The 26,373-nt window shown below is 47.4% G+C and overlaps 1 protein-coding gene across 3 annotated transcripts; it reads right to left on the minus strand.

The window, feature by feature from the left end:
• Positions 1-96: 96 nt before the first annotated feature.
• Positions 97-25,333, minus strand: MAVS (mitochondrial antiviral signaling protein). Of its 3 annotated transcripts, XM_061436640.1 has the most exons (8): positions 25,260-25,296; positions 23,545-23,664; positions 21,152-21,325; positions 19,980-20,154; positions 18,524-18,696; positions 17,659-17,815; positions 15,324-15,826; positions 97-14,450 (listed from the first exon to the last, which is right to left on the minus strand). In XM_061436640.1, the coding sequence occupies exons 3-8, from the start codon at positions 21,293-21,295 to the stop codon at positions 14,013-14,015; spliced, it is 1,590 nt and encodes a 529-aa protein (XP_061292624.1). In that variant the 5' UTR covers positions 21,296-21,325; positions 23,545-23,664; positions 25,260-25,296; the 3' UTR covers positions 97-14,012. The 3 variants fall into 3 exon arrangements, with proteins under 3 accessions (XP_061292624.1, XP_061292625.1, XP_061292623.1); XM_061436641.1 differs by lacking the exon at positions 23,545-23,664 and having other exon boundaries at positions 97-14,447; positions 25,260-25,333; XM_061436639.1 differs by lacking the exon at positions 23,545-23,664 and having other exon boundaries at positions 25,260-25,333.
• Between the last annotated feature and the right edge of the window lie 1,040 nt (positions 25,334-26,373).

Genomic DNA, 26,373 nt, shown 5'->3' on the forward strand with positions numbered 1-26,373 from the left:
ATGGCTGCCCACTCCAATATTCTTGCCTGAAGAATTTCATGGACAGAGTAACCTAGTGGGCTACAGTCTATGGGGTCACAAAGAGTCAGACACGACTGAGCGATTAACACTTAAGATTTTATTCTGGAAAACATCAAAACTGTACAAAAGTCAGACATCATGAACATTTACTTCCTATCATGCAACTTCAACAATATTCAATTCATAGTCTTTCTTGTTTCATCTTTGCCCTCACCCCTTCTATGCCTGCGTGGATTATTTTGAAGTAAATCCAAGACACATCACTTTATCATAAATACTCTATTTTCTTTTTGGCTGCAAGTTGCAGCTTATGAGATCTTAGGTCCCAATTAGGGATCAAACCTGGGCCCCAAAGCACTGGGTCCTAACCTAAAACTGCCACAGAATTCCTTCATCATAAGTACTCTTATAGATACTCTTAAAGGATAAAGACTGTTTTTTTAACACTTTCACAGAGCACATTATAACACAAAAAATTAATTTTTACAGTATCATTAACTACAGTCAGTGTTTAAACTTACATTATTGTCAGTCTTTGTTTAAACAATTGTTTTGCTCAAATTAGTTTCCAAATAAGGTCAACATATTGCATTTGATTATTTTGTCTCTTAATCTTTTTTAACCTATAGGTTTTCCCTCAATTTTTTCTTTGCATTTTATTTATTGAAGAAACCAGGTTGTTTGTTTGAAGAGCTTCCACATACAGGATCTTTATGACTGAATTTTTGTAATTTAACTTGTTCTTCTCTCCCCTATAGTTCTTATAATCTGATAGAGCTAGAGGTTTGATTAGATTTAGGTTTGCTTTCTTTAAAATAATTCCTCACAGGTGGAGCTATTTACTTCTTATTCATCTCATCAGGAGAACAGAAAAATTCTAGTTCATAACATCAACTACTTTGCATCACTATCTCTTTTTTAAAATATATTTGTTTACTGCTTGCTTCTGCATCACATATACTAAATGTTTAATTTTTTGGCTGCACTGGGTCTTAGTTAGGGCATGAGGGATCTAGTTCTCTGACCAGGGACTGAACCCATGCTCTCTGCATTAGGAGCATGGAATCTTAGCCACTAGACCACCAGAGAAGCCCCTATGATCTTTTTTTGATTTGGTTCAGGGATCATCAGACTGGTCCATCCAATATAAAGTTCTCCATCCCAGCTTTCCACCTACTGGAAAGCTATTTACCTATTACCTGTTGGTGATACTGCCTAATGGTGATATTTGATTAAGGGCTACAAAATTGTGATATTTTAATTCTGTTGTCTCTTCTGCCTTTGATTAACTGGAATTATCTAATAAACAAGAAACTTCCCTCATCAACTCTATGGTATCCTGAAGTACAACTTATATGGAAAATGCAGGATTGATTCTTTCCTTTTATTGACCATGAACATGGTATTTTGGAATGAATTCATTATCTAGCATCTTCTACAGGTGACCAATGAATTATTTTAAGTACTGTTAAGTATTAAACTTCAGCCTTTTAAAAATGTATTCAATTAATTTCAATACATTAGAGTCACTCTCCCTTTTGAGTTCAAATTGTTCCATATTTGCCCTTTAGATTGACTCCTTGGTCATTTAAACATGACTCTAGACACTTCCCTGGTAGTTCAGTGGCTGGGGCTCCATGCTTCCTTTGCAGGGGTCATGGATTTGACCCTGGGTCAGGGAACTAGGATCCCACATGCCATAGGACATGACCAAAAAATTTTTAATTAATTTTAAAAACTTAAAAAGCAAACAAAAAAAGTGACTCTAGTAGTCTTAAACAGCTGCCTTGTATAATAAGAAGTTCCAATCTCAACTCTAAATTTTTAGTCCAAATCTTGAATCAGCCATTTCTTCAAGGAGTAATTGTTCCTTTCAATGGAACATGGTATTTAAAAGCTACAATTTGGACACTCAGAGTGAGCATTGCTACTGGGCTGTTCATTTTTTCTAGGCCATCTTGATGGATAGAGCTAGAAAATTTTAAAGAAAAAAATATATCATGGATTTATACTAATTTGCATTCATTTTTGAGGTTACAGAGTTTTTATTTAATTTCTTTTATTTTAACCTGAAAATCAAAGGACTTAACATTCACTACTTATTTGCTTTATCTTTAAATATATAGATAATAGTTTCAGAGTAAAAATATCAATATTATCAATAATATAATTACTAAATACTGTTTAAGATTTTTATGCAGTCCTTTCTGTCCTTAGAATGCCTTCTACTAGGAATGAAAAAGCAAATTGTGGTTTAAAGCCATTTGAAATAATTTCTTTCTGTGTAGTTCAGCCAACAACTCAATATATAACTGAGTCCATTTTTTTTTCCATTTTGATTCTATTTTTAGAGATTTAAATTTCTTCTTACTTGCTCTAATGAAGCAAGCTCCCATGTTACATGCCACCCTATAGCATATAACAGAAGCAGAAGATATTAAGAAGAGGTGGCAAGAATACACAGAAGAACTATACAAAAAAGATCTTCATGACCCAGATAACCACGATGGTGTGATCACTCACCTAGAGCCAGACATCTTGGAGTGCGAAGTCAAGTGGGCCTTAGGAAGCATCACTACAAACAAAGCTAGTGGAGGGGATGGAATTCCAGCCAAGCTACTTCAAATCCTAAAAGATAATGCTGTTAAAGTGCTGCACTCAATATGCCAGAAAATTTGGAAAACTCAGCAGTGGCCACAGGACTGGTAAAGGTCAGATTTCATTCCAATCCCAAAGAAGGACAATGGCAAAGAATGTTCAAACTACTGCGTAATTGTACTCATCTCACATGCTAGCAAAGTAATGCTCAAAATTCTCCAGCCAGGCTTCAAAAGTACATGAACCAAGAACTTTCAGATGTACAAGTTGCATTTAGAAAGGTAGAGGAATCAGAGGTCAAATCACCAACATCTGTTGGATCACAGAAAAAGCAAGAGAATGCCAGAAAAACATCTACTTCTGCTTCACTGACTACGCTAAAGCCTTTGACTGTATGGATCACAACAAACTGGAAAATGCTTAAAGAGATGGGAATACTGGACCACCTTACCTGCTTCCTGCAAAACCTGTATGCAGGTCAAGAAGCAACAGTTAGAACTAGACATGGAACAACAGACTGGTTCAAAATTGGGAAAGGAGTACACCAAGGCTGTATATTGTCACCCTGCTTATTTAACATATGCAGAGTACATCATGCAAAATGCTAGGCTGGATGAAGCACAAGCTGGAATCAAGACTGCTGGGAGAAATATCAATAACCTTAGAAATCCAGATGACACCACCCTCATAGCAGAAAGTGAAGAGGAACTAAAGAGGCTCTTGATGAAAGTGAAAGAGGAGAGTGAAAAAGATGGCTTAAAATTCAACATTCAGAAAACTAAGATCATGGCATCCAGTCCCATCACTTCATGGCAAATAGATGGGGAAATAGTGACAGACTTTATTTTCTTGGGCTCCAAAATCACTGCAGATGGTGACTGCAGCCATGAAATTAAAAGATGCTTGCTTCTTGGAAGCAAACCTAGACAGCATATTAAAAAGCAGAGACATTACTTTGTGGACAAAGGTCTATATAGTCAAATGGCACCCCACTCCAGTACTCTTGCCTGGAAAATCCCATGGATGGAGGAGCCTGGTAGGCTGCAGTCCATGGGGTCGCTAAGAGTCGGACAGGACTAAGTGACTTCACTTTCATGCATTGGAGAAGGAAATGGCAACCCACTCCAGCGTTCTTGCCCGGAGAATCCCAGGGATGGGGAGCCTGGTGGCTGCCGTCTATGGGGTCGCACAGAGTCGGACACGACTGAAGTGACTTAGCAGTAGCAGCAAGGATGTGAGAATTGGACCATAAAGAAAGCTGAGCGCCAAAGAATTGATGCTTTTGAACTGTGGTGTTGGAGAAGACTCTTCCCTTGGACTGCAAGGAGATCAAACCAGTCAATCCTCATGGAAATCAGTCCTGAATATTCATTGGAAGGACTGATGCTGAAGCTGAAGTTCCAATACTTTGGTTTCCTGACAGGAAGAGCTGACTCATTAGAAAAGACCCTATGCTGGGAAAGATTGAAGACAGGAGAAGGGGATGACAGAGGATAAGATGGTTGATGGCATCACCAACTCAATGGACATGAGTTTGAGCAAGCTCCAGGAGATGATGAAGGACAGGGAAGCCTGGCGGGCTGCAGTCCATGGAGTTGCACAGAGTCGGACATGACTGAGAGACTGAACAATAATAATGGATCAACCCATGTGGTAAGGGACTGAGCACCACCTCTGGTCAACAGCCAAAAAAGAAGTGCAGCCCTCAGAGCAACAATTCAATGAGGAACTAAACCCTGCAACAACTACATGAGTAAGCTTGAAAGTGATCCTCCCCAAACTGAGCCTTGAGATAGCTGCAGCTCTGGCCAGCACCTTGACTGCAGCCTTGTAAGAGACCCTGAGCCAGAGGACCCATCAAACCTGCACCTGAAATCTTAACCCACAGAATCTGAGATACTAAATGTGTTGTTTTAAGCTATAAAGTTTTGGAATAATTTCTCTTGCAGCATTAGTTAATGAGTACACCTCCATAGCAGTTGTGTTATGTATACTTAGCTTTTAGATGAGTAGGCAAAGTAGAGTGTTGCTTAATCAATAAATGATGAGGTCAGTTGACCAATGGTCTTGAGTAGCATTGTGTGTGGGGGCCTCTGGCTTTGCCCTCTTCTCCATTTCATTAGTGATTTGGTGGCTTATCCTACACATGGTGGAGAAAAATCCAGAATCAGAGGGCCCTCAACCAACTGAAACAATGACCAAATTGTTTTGATTGTTGCATGAGCTAAATTCAACTCAACAAAGACTCATTAAGTTTGGTAACAATAGTTTGTGGAGCACTACAGGGAGCTGTAGAAAAGGCCAGAGGCCAAAAGGCCCTGCACCCCAACTGCTATGAAAAGGACTTCAGAGAACATCTCCAGCCCCAGGCCAAAGATAGGATTAAGTCAGGGCTACCAAATAGCACAGAAGTACAAGAGAGAGGCCAGGAGTGATGTCTATCAATCCCCTTAAAAATGAAACAGAATTGCAAGGGATTGAAGGACATTATCAATTGTTGCTCTTTTGTCCTAAGTCACAAAAGTCTTCTTAGAAATGCAGTGACTCAATGAGTCAGCACTTGCTTTTAAGAAGATCCCCAAAGGATCTGTATCTCTAATGAAGTTTGAGAAACTCTGGCCTATATAACTCAGTATAATTTGGAATTTTTTATCTCACGTTTTTAAATTGAAATATAGTTGATTTACAATGTGTTCATTTCTTCTGTACAGCAAAGTGACTCACTTATACACATATATACATTCTTTTTTGTATTCTTTTCCATCATGGTTTATCCCAAGATATTGAATATAGTTCTCTGTGCTATACAGTAGGACCTGGTTGTTTATCCATTCTACATGTAACAGTTTGCATCTACTATTTCATACATAAATTTTATTTTAGATTCCACGTATAAGTGATATCATGTGGTATTAGTCTTTCTCTTTCTCTAGCTGTGGAATTTTTTTTATTTATTTATTTTTTGGCCATGTCGTGCAGCTTATGGGATCTTAGTTCCCTAATCAGAGATTGAAACTAGACCATGGCCATGAAAAGCTGGGATCCATGAGGCTACCAGGGAAATCTCTGGAATTTAAACTTTATACTGTGAGCACATATTCATGTATTACCTGTGTAATTAGAAGATGATTTAAAGAGACTGGATTATGGGATTCCCCTGGTGGTCCAGTGGTTAAGAATCCACCTGCCAGTGCAGACACAAAAATGTAATCGTCGGTCCAGGAAGATCCCACACGCCACATGCTGCAGAGCAACTAAGCCTGTGCACCACAACTACTGAGCCCTTGTGCTGCAGCTACTGAAGCCCAAGCACCTAGAGCCCATGCTCTGCAACGAGAAGCCACTGCAGTGAGAAGCCACTCACTGCAACTAAAGAGTAGTCCCCTACTCACAACTAGAGCAAGCCTGCGTGCAGCAATGAAGACCCAGCACAGCCAAAATTAATAAATACACTCTACGGACTCAATATTAAATATAAATAGATAAATAAAGACACTAGATTATAAGGAAGGTGAAAATCCTGAGGAGAGACTGACCCCCTCCACCCCTGGCCTGCACTGGGTGGGAAGGAAGGAGTCTACTGAGGCCAGAAGGTGAGGGCCACATGTAAGGAACAGAGGTGCTTGTCTCCTGAGGAGAGATTCTTGAAAGTGAAGGCAGGAGGGAAATGGGGGGGGGTCCTGAACAAACCCCCTAGATTTAAAGTTTTGTTTACATTCACTGCAGAAGCCTCGCTTGAAGCAGCTATCTGGCCAGGGTAGATCCTCAGAACCATGGGCTTGAATAAAGAAAATGTTAAAGGATCTTAAGTCATAGAGGTAATAATAGCTGAATTTCTGCAAACATGTGCCCATCATTCTAAAGACATTGTCCTGACAGCAAGCAGGGAAAAAAGCATTCTTTCAATAATTACCACATTTTCTCTCTTTTCTGATTCCTTTGGACAGGTCTCCTGCAAGAAGCTCATTTCCGGCTGCATGTGATAATGAAAGGATTTTTCTTTCTTCTGATGTTAAATACAAGTAAATTGATTAAATAGGAAACAGCATCTGATTGCTAGGAAGTCAGCGATTCAGACAGTAGGGCATTGGCACCTGGGGATGGGGAAGGGGGACACAACAGGGGAAGCCAGGACAGCCCGGCTGTGCCAAGGACACTCAAGGGCTGATGGGACTGAGCTCTGCAGGAGAGAGAATTTGCCATCACCTGGTCTAGCCTCACAGTTTATGGATCCAGGGAGGAAAGAGATGCCAGAAGTTGGCTGTGGACCCAAAACTAGAACACAGGGCTCCTTCCCTTCTTCATCTTTCTCAACACCCACCCCCCATTTTCTCTCTCCACCACCACCCTTCTGGCTGCTTCCCCCACCGCCTCCCTTCTTTTTCTGAGTACCCTTTTCAGCATGTATATTTTACTTCAATAAAAAGCTGTGGGGTTGAAGGGGTATTTTGGTTTTGTTGCTGTTTTTAAAGAAACAGCATTGAGTAAGTGAAAGGAAGATATTCAATGTAAGTTTTCAAAACACAGGCAGGAAGATGAGAATTTGCTCTGAAGAATCTGAATTAAGCCACGAGAATTAGGAAGGCTAATAACTTCCAATAGGAGCTGGGCTTTAAGCTAGGCCTTAAAGAAAACAACTTTAGTGGGTGCAGTAGATAAGCAATGAATTGGAGCACAGTCCTCCAGCCTTATCTTCACAGGCAGCACCACTGACCTCAGGGAGGGATGGGGAGCTGGATAAAGTGTGTATGTGTCCATTCCCATCCTATTCCAGCAGTTCTTTCCCTCTAAGAGACTGAATACACAAAAGGACTGTGGCCAGACCATATATGACCATAGAACTCTCTGCAGTAATCAGCCTGGAAAGCCAGACCACTTCTGCAGCAATCAACCCAGAATCATCAGGTCTTGGATAAAGTGTGCCACCTTCTTCCCAATCCACAACCACCTCTTCCCTCTTTTCCAATTCAGGACCAACCAGAGGAAGCCAAATATGCTCACCAACAAATCATAATAAGATGCCTCTCTTCTAGTTAGCCAACCTCCAGTGTCCCAGGCAAACAACCTCCTATTATAGCACTTCTGAAGCCTTCCCTTTCTTTCACTCACCATGTTTTCCTAGTCCCTGCCTGTCTTTGATTCCCTCCCTGCCAAATGCAAATGATGGTAGGTGCTTTTGCAAGCTCAGAATGAACAGCCTCTGTTTATTCTCACTTGGATGACCTTGGTTTACCTCCATTATCTCTAACAGCGAGTCTGGACACAAACTCAAAGTACTCATGAAAGCTGACACCCAAATCAAATGTAACAAAGATAAACTTTCAATGCCATAGATCAGTTTTATTTCTGTATTTTTTATAGGAATAGAATCACATATTCCATTCCATTCCAGTCAGTATACTGACTTCTTTCTCAGTATCATGTCTGTAAGATATATCCATGCTGTGTGTAGCAATATTTTCATTCAAACTCATTGTTAAAAGACACTTGCTCCTTGGAAGAAAAGCTATTACATTACTTTGCTGACAAAGGTCCATATCATCAAAGCTATGGTTTTTCCAGTAGTCATGTATGGATGTGAGAATCGGACTATAAATAAGGCTGAGCATCGAAGAATTGATGCTTTTGAACTGTGGTGTTGCAGAAGACTCTTGAGAGTCCCTTGCATTGCAAGGAGATCCAACCAGTCCATCCTAAAGGAAATCAACCCTGAATATTCATTGGAAGGACTGATGGTGAAGCTGAAGCTCCAGTACTTTGGCCACCTGGTACGAAGAACTGACTCATTAGAAAAGACCCTGATGCTGGGAAAGATTGAAGGCGGGAGGAGAAGGGGACAAGAGAGGACAAGATGGTTGGGTGGCATCACCGACTCAATAGATATGAGTTTGAGCAAGCTCCAGGAGATGGTGAAAGACAGGGGAGCCTAGCATGCAGCAGTCCTTAGGGTGGCAGAGTCGGAAAAGACCGAGTGAATGAACAACAACAATATTCTGCTGTATGACTTTACCCCAACTTATATATGCATTCTACTATGGATAGGCCTTGTGGATCGGTTCCAGTTTGAGGCTATTATGAACAGTGCAGTTAGAAAAATTCTTGCACATATCTTGGTGGACATGAGCTCTTGTTTCTGTCATGTATACACCCAAGGTAGAATTGCTGGGTCGTAAGTTATACATGTGTTTAGCTTTAGTAGATACTGCCAATTTTCCAACAGGTTTTACTAACTTACATTCCTCCTAAAGTTTAAGAAATTGCTCTGTATTTCCATCAACATGTGATCTTTTATTTTTTCAGCTGTGCTGGGTCTTCGTTCCTTTGCACAGGCTTTCTCCAGCTGTCAGGAGCAGGGGCTCACTGAGGTGCACAGGCTTATCTTGGTAGCTTCTTTTGTGGAGCACAGGCTCTAGGTGCACAGGCTCAGAAGTTGTGGCACACAGGCTTAGTTGCTCTGTGGCATGTGGGATCTTCCTGGACTAGGAACCCATGTGCCCTGCATTGGTAGGTGGATTCTTAACCACTGGACTATCAGGGAGGTCCTCATCAACACTTGATCTTGTCAGACACTTTCATTTTAGCCTTTCTGGTAGGTGTGTGTAAACTTATACTTAAAATTTTTCTTGTTCCCTAGAGGCTCTAAGTTTTACTGTTTTCCTGGATTTCATTGTTGTAATTGTTAATAGTACATGACAGTAAAGAATCTGCCTGCAGTGCAGGAGACCCAGGTTCAATCCCTGGGTTGGGAAGATCCCCTGGAGAAGGAAATGGCAACCCACTCCAGTATCCTTGGCCTGGAAAATCTCATGGACAGAGGATCCTTGTGGGCTGCAGTCCATGAGGTCACAAAGAGTAGGGCACGACTGAGTGACTAACATACATACATAATCAAAACAACATTTTTCTCTCCCTCTATCCCACTCTTGCTCATGCTTTTAAGCCACTCACAATTAAATTGAAGACAGTAAGTGATAGAAGGGGGCACTGAAGGTAGGCTTTTTGCTTTATTACTATGTGTCTCCAAGGCCTATCCTCATACTCTGCACTCAGTAGGAGCAAAATAAATATTTGTTGTAAATACATGGAAAAAAAAATGACATGAAAGCCTATTTGTCTCCACCATACTTCCTGGCCTCTGAAGGGTACAATTGACTTACTCAATTTAGGCCTTCGACCTGGCACACGGGAATCCTTTAACAACATCTATTAAACCAAACTGGCCTCCAGAGGACCGGCTTGTGCCTGCTGCCTCGCTTCATGCAGCCTCAGGCCATTGAGTCTGGACACACATATGATTATATTCATATTGTCACAAATCCCCGAGACTATATTAAATTATATATTGAATATTATTATACTATTAGTGCAAGTGGCAGTTCTTGGAACACCAGGAAGAGATGTGTGAAATCTCACCTGAAATGGGGCCCCAGGTTCTGACACCTGATCAGCTGAGGGTCAGGGGCATGGAAAACATCCAACTCAGGCTCAGGGGCCAGTTTTCCCTTGCACTGTCCTCTCTGACCCTTCCTCCCTCTCGGTCTTGCAGATCAGCTATAAATTGGGTCACAATTATATCCCCCTTCATAGGGTCATTGCGAGGACTAAACAAGTTAATCCATGTAAGGCACTTTGCCTAGCACCTGGCATGCAACAAGGTATGGGGAAGTGGCAGCCCTTTTTATTTTTGCTGTTGTTAACAGCAACAGCAGCAGGAGTGAGGAATGCTGAGTGACCATGCCTTGCACCAAATGTGAACTTCATGACCCTGGGCTATAGGGAAAGGGCAGAAAGGGGAGCACAAGGGAGCATGTGCTTTTCACCCATAATGAGTTATCACAGCATAGATTAGCCCAGGGATCCTGAACACTACCATAGTGCACTGGTAGGAAGCAAGGAACCTTAAGGCCTGAATGACTCCATCCCAAGGAGACTCCTATAAGATCAGGAGCCATGCTGTGAAGTTTGAATCTGGCCAAGGATGGGACTTTCTGCCAGATGGAAGGGCTCTGTGAAAGCCTAATGGAGACCCCTAATGCAATGGAGCAAATTGCCATTGGACACACCCATTGGTCCCCACCTCTCTGGGATAGGAGCAGTAGCCAAACACCTTCAAGGAGCTTGTCAGTGAAGGAAATTCCTCTGGTTATCTCCTCCTAAGACAGAGAACCAGTGCTGCCCATACTCTGAACTGGTTCAAAAGGGATGTCACCTACTGAGGCTAAAAAGACAAGTGGAGAATGCCTTGGGAAAAAAATTTTTTAAAGAGGGCCTTGGCTACAAAACCTCCTGTCCTAAGCCTTCCCCTTGACTTTCTGAACTCTTCACTTTCTGACTTACAAAAAGAACTTGTACAAAAAACGAGGGATCAGGCAGGGATGAACAAGACAGGAGTCATAATTTTTTTTTTTTTTGGCCTTACCCCACGGCATGTGGGGGCTTCCCTGGTGGCTCAGTTGGTAAAGAATCCACCTGCAATGCAGGAGACCCAGGTTTGATCCCTGGGTGGGGAAGATCCCCTGGAGAAGGAAATGGCAACCCACTCCAGTATTCTTGTCTGGAAAATACCAGAGACAGAGGAGCCTGGCAGGCTACAGTCCATGGGGTCACAAGAGTTGGACACGACTGAAGCGACAGTACATAGCACAATGGGCATATGGAGGGGAGGAGTAATTATTCTATTTTCTATACTTCTGTGTGTCCTTAAAAGTTTTCCACAATAAAAAAGTTTCATAAAATAGACTATGAATAACCCAAGGCCTGAAAAAGTAAAGGGCATACTGCTCTCTGACTAGAAATTCCCCTGAATCAACTAAATCTGAGCATGTCCAACCAAGGAAACAAGGTGAGAATGTGGTACTAGCCTGCTTCCAGTGGGTCATCAAGCGAAGTTGGCAGGTGTTTCCCAGGGCAAGAGAAGCAGTGGTGACTCTTAGGCTTTGAAGGAAATGCTTCAACAGGGGAGAGAAAAGATGGAGAGAGATTTATATGCAGATACCTATTGCCAAGTCTGCCCTAAGTGCTTAGGGCCCTCTGACCTCACCCCTGCTTTTACCCCAAGGTGAAGGTACTTTCCCATCTCCAAGTATAGGTGACTAGACCCCTGTCCGGGGGTAAGGTCCTTCCTCACTCCCTTCGCATCATCCAGGCCACGGTGACCTGCCTGGGTTTCCCTCCTACATGCAATCTCCTGCAACTGAAACCATATTCCAAACCCAGGACTCTTAAGATCTGACGCATCTCATCAACTACCCCAAGCCCTCTCCTTGCCAACAGCCAATCCCAATCCTGCCTGAAGTTGGCATTTTAGTTACAACAGCCAAAATAGGAATGCTACACAATGCAGGCTAAGTCAGGGCTTCTGGGCAGCATAATTTGAAAAGTGCCAGGACAGTCCCTGAAGGTTTCCTACACACCTTATCTACAGATCTCTCCAAAACAGCTGGTCACTCTGTTTGAAATCCTGCAATTTAAGAAGCATTCTTTGGGTTTACAAACTGCTTTCTGGAGATACTTTTTTCCAAAGCTATCTTGGGAGGATAACACATTAAAACCAATACCTGTTCATGAATTGTTCACTGATCTAGGTACCTAGGAAGAAGGAGCCCAGAAGGCTGGTTAAGAGTAAAGGTGACACGTAGTGGTCGCAGACAGCTTCACTAGGGACCATTCCTGGCTTCAGGGTACAGGTGGTTCAGTCTGGAGAGAGGGCTGAAGATAAGTTCAGAGGCAGAGGTAGAAGCCATTAGGTTGCTGAACTCCCTGAGGGCAGTACAAAGAAAGACTGTAGTAGCCAAAGCAGGGTGCAGGACTCTGCAGACTGACAGCTTGGGGGTGGGCCACAGTGACCCCCTAACTCTTATGTCTCCCTAGAGCTCTAGTCCCTATCCCTTCCAGAGCCCAGAAATGAAGGTAGCTCCTGAGGCTCCTGTGCCTGGCCCTTGTCCAGCAATGGCTGCCTGGAAAGCACCCACAAGGATATCCTTCAATCCATCTGGCTGCTGCAGGGGGCACCCTAGCCCCAACCCTGCACAGATGCCCCAGTAGACATGTCTCCCTCCTCACTCCCCAACAATCCCCAATGCATGGAACAAAGTAAGGGATAAATATGAAAGGGGCATAGGCAGGAGGGGCTGGGTCTGCTTCTAAATGTGTGGTTAAGTGCTCCAGCCCCTCCACATTTGAATAGTGACAAAACCAACATGCATGCAAACTTCAGTAAGTAAAATGCCAGGAACCATTCTAAGGTTTATACAGATAAACTAATTTAATCCTCACAATATTAGGACATGTATATCTATATAATTTTACTATTCATACCAATTATACAGGTGAGAAAACGGAGGCATAGAGAGATTAACTCCTTGCCCAAGAGCACAGAGTTAGTAAGAGACAGAACAGGGCCTAACTTACCCTACACTGCAGCAGTGCATACTTAAACCCACTGGGCACTCTGCCTCTCATGCCCTCATCTCTACCTGGCTAGGCAGGGAAAGGTGAGGGGAGCATTTAGCAGCCTTCTGCTTTGGACCACGCACTTGACAAAGATCCATAGGCTCCAATCTCAGGAGAATTCAGTGAAGGATGAGATGCAATCCTCATTGTCCACATGTGTAAGCAAGACCAGAGAAGTCTGATTATCTGCCAAGGCCACACAGCCCACAAAGAGGTGGAGCTGAAATCCAAACCTTGGCCTGAGCTCTGTCCTGCACGTTCTCCCTCTCCAACCCCCATAGGGAGCTGAAGAGAACAGAGACTGGGATGAGGAGGCTGGAGAGGGGCTCTTTAGGTGCTCCTCACGTCTAGCACATGATCAGGCTTCCCATGGGGGTCCATGGGACTCTCTGGACCTCCTCCCATCCTTGTGTGGTAGGGAGGGGAACCAGACAGACAGGGGACTAAGTCCTTAAAAATGAGTAGCAGCTCCCTACTGCTCTGCAGGGGGCTACTGGGCCACTGGGGGCTACAGCGATGTCCCCTACCCCATCTATTGGTTGCAGGGACTAGGCAGGATGGGGAAGGTTTCTGACCCACTGTGGTCCCCAGTGGCACCTCCTGATCCTTGCACTTGGGTAAAGAGGGATAAGGCCTAGACAGGAGCACCTTCTCCAGGGATTAAGGGCAACAACCAGATGGCCAGCTGGGTGAGGACTGGAGCACCAGGAGCAGCCCAGGGACCGGTAAGCCAAGGATGGTAGGGGAGCCACCAAGGGCATGAGATGGGACAGAAATACTGCCCCCAAGGACTAGGCCTGTGGCCCCCTGCCTCCCATCTGACCCAGCTTCTGCCAGCCCTGAAAAAAGGGTCAAGGATGGTGAGACAGCTCGGCTCTGTGACTCAGGCAGATGTACCATGGGAAAGAGAGAAGATGAACAGCAAGAAGGACCCAGGAGCTTCACTGGGGTAGGCGCCGCCGGTACAGTGAAGCCAGGAGCACTAGAAGTGCCCCGGCCATGGCCACCCCGAGCCACGAAGCCCAGGGCATGGTCCTGACCACAGGCAATTCCTTCAGTTCATCCTCTTCTGGGGTAGTGTATGTCCCGGGGCTGTCCCCCAGGAGGGAGGTGCTGGGGTTCTCATGGATCCTAATGGTGTCTTCCGACACATACTCATTCTCCTCGGGGGCATTGTCAGGCCCCATGCCCAAGGAGTTACTGTGGCTGATGGCGAGATCCGCGGAGCAGACTGAGAACGGCTGGCTGTCCATCCTAGATACCAGCCTGCCAGGCTTGCTCAGCTCCAGCTCTGAGCCACAGCAGTCAGAGCTGCTGTCTGGCCAGAGTGATGTGCCTCCAGTGGCAGTGCCTGTGGGCACTGGTGATGCTGGAGTCTCCTGGGAAAGAAAGGAGGAACTAGAGGGACTGAGGATGGTAGGGTACAAGCCAGGTTGGGTAGCCCCACTCCCAGGACAGGCCAAAAACTGACACCCCAACCCCTCAGTAGCCAGCCCACAGTGCCAAAAGGCAATCGTCTCTTGGGGACTCAACTCACTGATGGTGCAGGAAGACAGTTGGGGAAGAGGGGACTAAGGCCTTGCAGGAGCATCAGTGGTGAGACTTCCTCCAGGGCTGAGAGCTCTACTCACTGGCCTGCTTCTGAGCTCACTTCTACCCCCAGGGAACCGTTGGTCATGTGTGGTCTACTCTACTTTGACTTTCTGCCTGGGCTTGATGGCCATGAAGCAGCCACAGGGTCAGAGGTTGGGCCATAGACTTGGTTCCGCCAGGCAGACAGCAGCAGTAGGGTTAGATAAGCAGGCCCAGAGGCAACTGTGGAGGCTACTAGGTCAGAGTAGATGGGCCGGGACTAGAGTTTATAAAACTTTGGTCACGGTGGGGCAAGCCAGATATCCCAGCAGTGAAGAGCAAGGTGTTGAGGCAAATAGGAATGTTTCTTCATCTGCAAAATAACACTGCTGAGTTTAAAGGGGAGCCATGAGCTCTAAATAGGTTAATGCACATAACCAGCAGAGGTGGTCTAGCAAGCCTGACCCTCCTGAACCATCCACACTTGATTATTATTATTCTAAAGAATAGGGTGTTAGGTCTGGATGAGATTGGGTCTCAGTTCTCCCTATTCCCTCAAAAAGCAGGATTTTTTGATCCTGATCCCCGGATCAGCCCTGAATCAGGCTGGAGTCAGAATGGAGACTGAGAGGGGCTAGAGGGAATGGCTTGGATCACTGCTAGGAGGGGTAAGAACTCACCTTCACGAGTCTATTGCTGCTCCTGATGGTGAGCCTTGTGTTGGCAGGCACCTTACTGGGCACTGTGCTTGCAGGTATCCTGTGGTCAGGTATCCCACTAGTAGGCACTTTGGGTGGCACCATGCCAGAACGCACTGAGTTGATGGGCAATCTGGATGGTGCTAGATTGGTGGGCACTGCACCAGGGGGCTTCAAGCTGGTGGGTAACTTGGAAGGCACTGAGCTGCCAAATGCTGAGTTGGTGGGCACCTTGGAGGGCACTGTGCTGGCAGCCATAGGGTTGTTGGGCACCCCTGCCCCACTGGAGCAGATGGTACCTTCAGTCTGGTCACCAGCACCTCCTGCAGAGGTCAAGCCAGTGGAGGAGGAGGAGGTGCCAACAGATGGAGCTGACACCGGGGGTCCAGGCAAGCGGCTTGCCCTGGGGGTAGAACGGGCCAAGGGCTGGAAGGAGACAGTCGGAGACACAGGCCCACGGAGTGATGTGGAACTGGAGACCACGCCTGCAGTTGGTGAAAGAAAATGAGAAACACAAACCCACGGGAGTGTTATCCTTGGATCAGAGGGATAGAGAAGGGTCTCTCTGTCCCAACTCACACCATCCCTACTGCATCCAACCTCCCACCCACGGAGGAGTCTCCAGTCCCTTTAGTCACTGATCCCAGGGCTGAAGGCATAATGGTTGCAGACAAATCCTTGGTCCTGTCCCTCCTCGGTCTCTGACCTGTTGTCTCGCAAGAGCAAAGTGATCCCTCCCTCTAACAGGGTCTAGGAGCCTGAAAATCATTATTAGTTTTCCTCTCTGCATTTTTTTCTCCTGCCTGGGACACCCTCTTTCCTCTTGTCTGCCTCTTTCAACCTCTCCTTAGACTAGCAGAATCCTGGATGTTTCTCCCATTGCCATCTTTCTTCTCAGCAGGAACAATCAGAGGCCAGGGCAAGGGGCAGCAGGATGGCTCAAGCAGAAGAGCTCACCCCAGTCATATGGCACCAGAGGCCCATATGGTGCCCCCCTTCTAGGAGGCCTGAGGGCTTGCGGGTGCGGGGACAAAACCATCCCTGGGAAGAGGGCCTGAACTGGGGGAAGCAGGAGGGAGTAGGTGGTGATAGTCCATAAAGGCAGTTATATAAGGATTTGCCACGGAACTCTGAAAACACACATGCCAGGCCCTACATCTGACAAAGGTCAGGGGTGATTCTGATGTCCACCCCACCCCTACCCCAAATCTACCACCATAACGTCTCATGGGACCTGTGTCCATACTTCTACTGAAATCAAAGTGCCCTTTGTCTCCCTGGTCCACAGCAATATTTTCTGAAAAGGTGTTTCACAGCAGGCTGGCACTGCCAAGTGCAAAAGGATGCTTGAGATAGAGTGACAGGAGCATGGAACACTAAGGATGGCTTCTCTGAACCTTTAACTTCTCGTGTGCCTTGTGGCTGTTCCATGGGCACTGGGGGCTGGCTGGGTACCAATGTTATGTGGAACTCAATTTAGGAAATATGCCAGCCTTAAAGATCAGAGTAGACAGTATTATACTCCTGAGACGTCTGATGTGAGGGTCCAGGCACTTGAATGATGAAGAATATACTTCCTCTGGAGATTGAAATGTTTGAGTGATTTGCTGGGAGCTGGAGACCCCTTTGGGATGGGGCAATGCTCCCTGCCAACAGCTGGCCCAGCCCTGTACTCTCCTTACACTGTCCTCTAGGTCCTGGCGCATCCCTTATATACTCCCTTAGGCATAGTGCAGACATGGCCCTAATTCACTTCTACCTGTATCCACGCCCTCTGCAATGTGACCTTATCAGTCCTCTCGAGGGATGGAGTTTATCTTTCTACTCCTCGATGCTGGGCTGGCCTGGTAATTTGCTTTATCCCACAGAAAGAAGCAGGAAGAAAACCGCATCAGTTTTGAACCTATGACCCAGGAGTCCTCTCTCCCTCTCTCAGAACAGAGCTCGGCTCAGGTATATGAAATGGGCTTGTTTACTGGGAGACGAGAGGTTCATGGAAGAGAACCGAGATGCTCCAGCCAAGAGCCATAAACAACTTATATGTAAACTGATGTGTATACAAGAGGGAATTCAGCCCAGCCGAGCCAGCCCAAATTGCTGACCCACACAATCACAAGCTGAATAAACAGTTGTTATTTTAAGCTACCAAATTCTGAGACTGTATGTTACAAGCAGATACTAATCAATATGTCCTCTGAGGAAGGTTGCTCCCTGGGGAATACCACCTTTGCCTCCTGTCCAAGAAAGCCAGAGGGATAACCCTCTTACCCTCACTGGGAGGTCAGAAAGGCACTATAATTTCAGAGTCCATGCGTACCTGCTGTGTGGGTATTGCCCAGTTCTGTGTCTTGCTCCTGATGTACACTGGAGGTCAGAGTGCTGAGGGCCACCGTGTCAGACAAGGGCTCCAGGGGGCCACCCAGCCTCTTCAGGACAGCCCCAGAATGGGATGGTTGTGGGGCTTTCTCTGAATTCTGCAAGAGGGAATATAGGAATAAGGCAGTCGCTTCTTCCAGGAGCTGGCAAAGGGCAACTTATGCTTGAGACAGCTCCTACAGGCCACAGTCCATGCCACAGAGCATAGGACCAAGGAAGCCTTTACCTCGGCCTTGGCCATTGCCAGAACGTCTGTCTACAGGTGACTGTGAACCTCCTTCATAGAAAATCTTCGTATGGGAGAGTCTCTACTCATCTGTCTGGCCCTAAAGAAAAGTCTCCCTCTCTGGGGCCACTGCACAGACCCTTTCTCAGGCTTCAAGTTCATGATTTGGTGTCTCCTGGACATCTAACTGCCCAGTCATCATATCCCAATAGAATCAGACATATTTCCCCAAAACTTGGCTTTACTGGTGATGATTACAGCTCCAACTATCCATCTCTTACCCCACCACCTCCTGCTCCCTCACTCCCCCTATCTGGTCATACCCTGATCCCTTGACTCAGCTCAACATCTCAAATGGACCATTGCAAAGACCTCAAAATTGTGACCTCACAGCTGACTGATGACAGAGGGGTGAGGCTGCCATGTGGTGAAGACCTGGTCAACAGTCTGGCAGCTGGTCTGGGGCAGATGCACATTGTTCTGAGCAGAGTTTAGGCAGGATCTGTGAGGGGCTTCCAGAAGGCTGGGTGGGCAGAAGCAAAAAGACAGGAACACAAAAGCAGGAGGTGTGTGGACGCACCTCTCCCAGGGACTCTGGTGGCTGGGTATCCTGGACAGGCATAAGGTAACTTGGCTCGTACTCTGTGTGGCCATTGTCAGGGATGCTGGGGGCCACAGCAGGTGTGGAGGGCCTTGGAATCTCAGCAGGAATTGATGGTGGCTCCAGTGGGGCTGGAGGGTGGTTTGGACTCCCTGAAGGATAAAGATAAAGTCAAGTCAAGGAGGAACTGGAGACTCTCAGGGACAGGAGAGGCCTGGGTGCTCCCAGGTCATGGTTATCAGTTTCCCCATAGCATCAACAGCTACCCTGAGGTGGAAGGCATCCTTCAGGGGAGACCCGTGTCGCCAAGTGGAAGGCAGGTACTAGAGGGAGAGTGGAGATGGAGAGGGCAAGGAGTGGTAGAGGCAGGAGACGGGAGAGCGCGGGGGGCGCCTCAGAAGCCTCTCACCACCCTGCCTGTATCAGCAGTCACCACTTCTCTGTCCCCAGGCATTCTGGACACAGTGGCTTTCTTCTCCTCCTTGTGGGTGGCTTTCACCACTAACTGACCCTTGACCTAAAGCTGCTTCCTTAACCCCTCCCCTTGGCCCCCACCAACCATGCCTGGTCCTACCACAGCTGTTTGTGTCTGGGGAAATCACAAATTGTTAATCTCCACAAATGAAGAGATGAGTTAGGAAGGAAGGAAAGAAGGGGGGTGGGGAGAAAGAAAGGCAAACATGGTGATATTTTTAAGGCTGTGGATCTGAGTAGTGTGTCAGGAATTGTCTCTATCTGAAATATAGACAGGTCTTGTGTGAGTTTTCTTCCTGCCTCAGGCCCTGAGACCCTGGCCCCAGTGGACCCCCTCTGAGTACTTGGCTTGGCAGGGAGCATTGAGAGCGCAAGGAGGGATAGCAGGGCAACTGGGGGTTGGAGGGAGTGGGTGGTTAGGAGGCTCTAGGGGAAACGAGGGGGAGGGGAGGAGATGAGGGGAAAGGAAGGAAAAAGCCCATGAGGAGGAAAGCAGAGACAGTCATGGGATGGGGAGAGAAGAGATGAATAGAGAGAAGGAAGGTGAACACGGGAGAGGAGACAGGAGGAAGTGAGAAAAGCGTAGCAGGCAAACATCATAGCTGCAAAAATTAGAGGAGGCTGCATTTGCTGGGCACGTGGAAGGTGCCAGCTCCTGCTAAGTGCTCAACATGTCATCATCCTGTGGTTTTCACAGCAGCCCTACAAGCTAGACGTTGGCATTAGTCCCATTTTACAGAGAAGACTGAGACTTAGGGAATGAAGAGGCTTGGTCAAAGGGTTAATAAAGATTAATAAGTCGCTAAGTAGGGATCTACACTCAGGTTTGCCCACTGCCCAGGAGTGATGGGAGAGAGGGTGACAGAGGAAGACAGCAGGTATAGGGTAAGGGGAGAGGGAGAGCAAAGGCCAGGGGAATCAGAGAGGAGTTCCAGAAGAAGGGCCAGGGCAGGTGGCTCACGTGGCAGGTTGCTTTGGTAGACATGGGCCACTTCATCAGCGAGAACAGTGTGCTCACAGGCCCTCAGTGCCCGGATGAAGGAATCCACCCAGCCGTTCCTCCGCCGAAGACTGTCGAAGAGGTTCCAGAGGGTGCCCTGGTTCCCCCAGCGGTCAAAGTGGGCCCGAAGTCGGTCCTGAAAGACACAGCCCCGCCACCCAGATCAAGTCAGGTAGCCCTGACCCCCTCCCACAGCTACAAGTGGAGGTACCTAGAAAGCTACAAGAGGGAGGCAGCCATCTGAAGCTGGGTCAGAGCCCAGGACAAGGCCAGAGTTTTGAGCCCAAGTTCCCAGATCCAGGAAATAGGTCTTTACTGTGTCCCAGGCTCTCTTCTCAGGGCTTTGCGTGAATTGTCTTATTTAATGCTATTATTATCCCTACTCAACTGATGAGGAAACTTGAGGCTTAGCACATACAAACAAGTGACCAGATAACAGAAACCCACAGAATACATTTACAGCAGAACTAAATGATAAGGAATTCCTGCAAACACCAAAATACAAGAGAAAGGAGCCAAACTCCACCAGCCACAAACTCAAATACCACCAGCATCTGTATGCAGGAAGCTGAAGGAGGCCTCGGGGTTCAATGTGGAGACAGCTAAAACTGGGAGGGGCTGGGCTCACCTCACTAGGAGCCCGCAGAAGTGCCAAAAGGGCTAGCACCATCTGGTTCCCAAGGACTCTGGAAGCTGAGCCCTGGGACTCTGCCAGAATGGGTCCCATGACCAGGAGAAAGGAACTGAGACTAAGCAGGAAGAAGGACAAGAGATGGAGAAGGTCCCAGTGAAAGCGAGTAAGGGGCCCCGAGCCCAGAAATCTCAGTGCTATATTTTGGAGCACTATACCAAAACAACACAAGAACCTCAGTGGGGTTGGAAAGGACACCCCGAGCTACACGTCATTCTGAATGTTAGAAAACTGTCAACAATGGGAAGCAGGATACAGATGACAGAGAAGGAACGAGTTGGTCCTGGCCTGGGAGAAGCTCTGAATTCTGTTAGAAAACTGTCAACAATGAGAAGCAGGATACAGACGACAGAGAAGGAAGGAGTTGGTCCTGGCCTGGGAGAAGCTCTGAATTCCACAACCCTGCCCCCAGTCAGTGCCTGGCTGTCGGGCCCTGGCTTACCTGGTCATTTATTGTGAGGCAGGACAGGTGAGGCAGAATATCCAGAACATGAATATTGCAAAAATTGCTGTGATTGTAGCGGATATACTCATAAGTTTTGTCCTCGGCAAACGTCATCACTGTCTGGGTTCTGAACTGGCCCATGAAGGGTGAATGGACTGAAAGGAATAAAGCCTGGAAGAAAGCAGAGCATTCATGGCAACCAGGTTGGGGGTATGGTTGGACAAAAGGCAATTCTTTCTTTTCCACCTCTTTGGAACATTCACTTTCTTAATCATCCTACTTTATTGCTTATTTTTATTTGGCTGCGTCAGATCTTAGTAACAGCATGTGGGATCTTAGTTCCCCAACAAGAGATAAAACCCGTGAGCCCTGCATTGGAAGGCAGAATCTTAACCACTGGACCACCAAGGAAGTCGCCATCCTACTTTATTATTGTCTTAGTATCAGAGGCCCTCAATGAATTTACTTAAAAACAAACTGATAGGGGAAAAAAAAATCAGATTCAGAAGACCTAAGGCCCAATTCTGCCCATCAGGTTGGTCAGTGTTTGGGAAGAGCTCTGGCTCCTGCCTCATCATCCCCAGGTCTGAATGTGCCCCCAGCTGCTGATAGCAACAGGGCTGCTTCTTTGGAGAATACTGAGAGGGAAGGGGAAGACAGGGAGGAGGGGAAAGAAATGGGGGAGGGGGAGGGGGAGAGGATGCGGAGAACAAGGCACCCAACATAATAATGGGATCAGGCCTATTCCTACCATGAAGAAAATGCAGTACCAAAGAATTAAGGGGGCTTGCTAGTTAGTAGAAGAGCAAAGAACTGAGATCTTTAGGATCTGGGATCAGGTTCTTCCCAGAACTTGACTGCAGGCCCACCATTACATTAAAACTTGCCACGTACATATTTTCAGGGTAGGAGGCTAAGTTCCATTCCTGAGTGTGACTCCAGGAAAGTTATCAGCCTTTCCCAGGTTTATCCTCACCCCTAAAATGGCTCAAGAGGTTGTTCTGAAAATACAGTAGTTCAGTCTTATAAGCCTGAAATTTTAAAATGCCCCAGGGACTTCCCTGGCATAACAGTGGTTAAGACTCCATGCCTCCATTGCAGGGGTCACTGGTGGGAACAAAGATTTCATACGCCACAGGGCGTGGCCACACACACTCACACACACACGTGCTCCAAATACAATCAATCGCTGCCGGTTGCTTATGTAGCGCTCACCACAATTTTCAATTTTAGATCTGTTTGTTTGCTTGCTCCCTTTTTAAAAAAAATTTTCTATTTTATTTATTTTTGCTCCTCCAAGCAGCATCAGGGATCTTAGTTCCCCAACTAGGATCCAACCTGCGTCCCCTACAGTGGTAGGAGTCTTAACCATTGGGCCACCAGGGAAGTGCCTGCTTGTTTCTTATTTGTCTTTCTTATGGGAGAGAGCTGCAGGGAATAAGACAGACAATATCTCTGCCATGGAATGAGACAGACAAATCAGTAAAAATATACATAAATAAGGATTTCAGTTAGCAATAAAGGTTATAGAGAAAATAAAGCAGATGAGACAGTCCCTGAAGATGGGGATGCTTCTTGAACTGGAGTGGGGAAGGAAGCCTTTTTGAATTGACATTTGAGCTGAATGGTTCTTGGCCGCAGTATTTTGGGCATAGGACACAGCAAGTTAGAAGTCCTAAGGTGGGAACAAGCTTGACATGTTTAAAGAATAGAAAGTAGACTGGAGTTGTCCAGGTTTAGAAAGCGAGGGGGAGGGGCAGATATCAAGGTCAAGAAGGTTGGGAAGGACTGCTGATGTAGGACATTATAGGAAAGGACTTTGTGTTTTATTTGGAGTGAAACAGGGAGCCGTTGGAGGGTTCTAAGCAGGAAAAGGAGAGGATTTGATTATGTTAAAGACTTCTGTGGTGGTTTTAAGGACCCTGAGCTGTGGCGGGATCATGATGGAAGCAGGGAGACAAGTCAGGAGGTCACAGCATGACAGGTATGGCCAGGATGATAACCATGGAGGTGGTGACAGGTGACTGGATTCTGATATTTTGTGGATATGGGAGGTGAAGCAGAGAGAGGAATCAAGGATTACTCCTTAGGCACTGGGTGGATGGAGGGTGTCACTTAGCAAGCCAGAAAATCCGGGGGAGAAGCAGTGGTGCAGAGAAGACTCCAGAACTCCATTTTCAACAAGTGAAGCTTGAGATGCTATCAGATATTCAAAGGGGTTTTCAGGGAGAGAAGTGGGCAGAGGATAGAGGGGGAGACTGGAGTCGAAACATGGGTGTCAAGCTTGGTGAGACCTCTAGGAGACAGTGTTGCAAAGCAGAGAGTGCCCAAAAGTTGCTAAGGCTCCCAGTCCCCTGCCCCGTGGGAAATGGTGCAGATGTCCTGCCTACCTGCTGCCCACTGGCCCCATGGCCGCATGCTGCATGACTTCCTTTGCCAACCACAAGTGCTATACCTCTTGTGGGGCGAGAACCAACAACAGAAGTCAAGAGGATCAGGGAGCTCTGAGCCTTCAAGAGAGGAACAGAGAACTCTGTAGTGGTGACCAGATCCCTTCTTCCCTCCCACAGGATCCAGGGAGGCCCCAGGAGAGAGTCAGGTGATACATTCTTCTGCATTCCAACCTCAGCCCTCAAGGCATAGAGTTTGGGAAGTATGGATGTATAAAACAGTCTCAACCAAAAAAAAAGGAAGCTCGTATTTGTTCACACTTACTGAAGGTCTACTATAGGTAAAGTGAAAGTGAAATCACTCAGTCATGTCTGACTCTTTGCGACCCCGTGGACTATACAGCCCATGGAATTCTCCAGGCCAGAATACTGGAGTGGGTAGCCTTTCCCTTCTCCAGCCGATCTTCCCAACCCAGGGATTGAACCCAGGTCTCCCGCACTGCAGGCAGATTCTTTACCAGCTGAGCCACAAGGGAAGCCCAAGAACACTGGAGTGGGTAGCCTATCCTTTCTCCAGTGGATCTTCCCCACTCAGGAATCCAACTGGGGTCTCCTGCATTACAGATGGATTCTTTACCAACTGAGCTATCACGTAAGCCCTCTACTATAGGAAGGCACACCCTAATTTCTTTCATTAATTCTTGCCATAATCCTAAGAGGAGAAGTGATGCCAAGTTGTCCAGCTGAGCAGTGGCCTAACAGAATTGGAACCCAGGACTTGCTGCCTCATTGCATGTCTCACCATACGTCTTGAGGGCAGAGACCTCTGTGGCAAGTGAGACTCACACAGCCCCCTCCCTGCCTTCAAGCCCTCAGAGAGGCGAAGGACACGGCCTGGGTGAGGAGAGGTCGCTGAGTGAGAGTGTGCCAAAGCGCAATATTTAGTCCCTTCTCTTGTGAGAAATGGAAGTCTTTCGGCCAGGTCTGAGGACGTTTTAGCCCTGCCCTCCACAGGTGCCAGTTCTCAGGTCCTTCCAGATGTTTTTGAGTCCTCAAAATAAGGATGTCAGTTTTGTTTTTTCCAAAGTTTTCCTGGCACCTCCTTCCGGGTCTCAGAGAAGATTGTGCTTGGAGTGTTCTGGAGTGTTCCTGACCGCCGCCGCTAGGAGGGCACCAGAGTCTCAGAGAGCACCCCCCGCACCCGCCCCCGATCCCGGAAGGGACGAGGCCTCACAACCTCTGCTCGGAATCCAGAATTCCTGGGCCAGGGTCAGGTCCGCCGAGGGCCAAGAGGCTGTTCTAAGGTGTCATCTCCGAGAACAGCCAAGACCCGGCGAGGGCAGCAGTCGCGACCGCTGAGACTGGCGCACCGGGGCTAGGCCTCGCCTTGGGGTCACCCTGGGCCTGCGGATGGCTGGAGGAACTCAGTAACCACAGCCCGTCTCCTTCCGGCCCAACTTTCCCTACAGCCCGGGCAGACGTCCGCGCCACCCACCTCCAGAGCCCTGGGTGCTGGATGCGGCACGCGGAGCTCTCGCTGCCGCGAACCCCGCTGTGCTTTAGGACCCGCTGTTTCCAGTACCCCCGCGCCCTAAGCCTCTTGCGCCCCGACGGACTCCGAGTCCCACTCGGCTTCTGCGCCGCGGACCACCTCTCCGAAAGGCGTCCGTGCTCCCTGAGCCCAGAGGACCGAGCTCCTGAGTCGGCGATCTTACCTTGGGTAGCCGCGACCCGGCGACCTGCCTTCAGCTGGGCCTGCTGGGAACCTTCCCCCGCTGGGAGGGAGGAGAGAGGCCAGGACCGCGCGGCCATTGGCCAGACGCGGGGGCGGGGCTTCGCGGCCTGCTGTCGCGGCTGGTCAGCATGGGCCGGCACTTGACCTCGCTTGGCAAGCCTGGCGGCGCTGGACCTGGGATCGGAACTGACCTGGTTTTCTACTGCGTGATCGGAGGGGAAGATGATCTCTCCTCCTTTCGAGCAACTTCCAGGGGGAAGTCTAGGGTCTGGCTAGAAACCAAGTAGAAACCGAGCTGGGCTCAGTCCCAACGCTTCCTACACGAACCTACCCTCCTCCGAGGAATAACGAGGGTTGAGGGCTTTTATGTCTTTCGCTCCTGGACTCACAGGGCCTAGCATACAGTCAGTGCTCAATAAATGTCGGGTGTCACAAGGGTTCGAGTGCTCAACCAAGTGACACCCTTTCTGGGCCTGAGAAGGCAGGATCGGGATGTGTAGGTGTATGCAGATGGAGATGTATGCAGAGCAAGGGCGCCAAGATTGGCTCGCTGTGCACACAGGGTGTGGGCCTTGAATGCTGCGTGGGAAAGGCCTCTAGGCTCAAGGATTTAGGGCGGTACCTCCCGACAGTGCTCGCCCTTCCTCTGCTGGGCCAAAGGACAATTACCGAGTGCCCACTCTGTTCCAGGTACAGACTTAAAGTTTTGTATCTTAGGGCCCATTAAATATTTTCAAAATAACCACATAGAAATTTATTTTTTCCTGTTTTAAAGGGAGATTTAAAGATCTGGGGAAATGTTTGGCAATTTTTAAACATATGCCAACCCTATCACCCAGCAACCTCTCCTGGTTGACCTATGAGTCCACCTAGAAACATGCACTATACTGTTCATGGTGGCTTTATTCACAATAGGCAACTCTGAAAGCAACCCAAACGCCCATCGACAGAAGGGAGAGACAAACCTGGTGTATAGTAGTAGCGAAAAGTAACAAAGGACAAGAACTATTGATACAGACAATAGGATGAATCTTCCCAGGATGAATAGGCACTACGACTAACCAAGCTAAGTACGAAAAGAACATGCTGTCTGT

This window comes from Bos javanicus, chromosome 13, assembly GCF_032452875.1.
Source record: "Bos javanicus breed banteng chromosome 13, ARS-OSU_banteng_1.0, whole genome shotgun sequence".
Lineage (NCBI taxonomy): Eukaryota > Metazoa > Chordata > Mammalia > Artiodactyla > Bovidae > Bos > Bos javanicus.

Excerpts from the sequence above, each read along its gene's own strand:
- MAVS (XM_061436639.1), bottom strand. The coding sequence starts at position 21,295 with ATGGGCCAGTTCAGAACCCAGACAGTGATGACGTTTGCCGAGGACAAA. Across the intron at positions 20,155-21,151 it reads GCCTCACAATAAATGACCAG|GACCGACTTCGGGCCCACTT; the intron begins GTAAGCCAGGGC and ends TGTGTCTTTCAG. Across the intron at positions 17,816-18,523 it reads CACCAGAGTCCCTGGGAGAG|AATTCAGAGAAAGCCCCACA; the intron begins GTGCGTCCACAC and ends TCCCTCTTGCAG.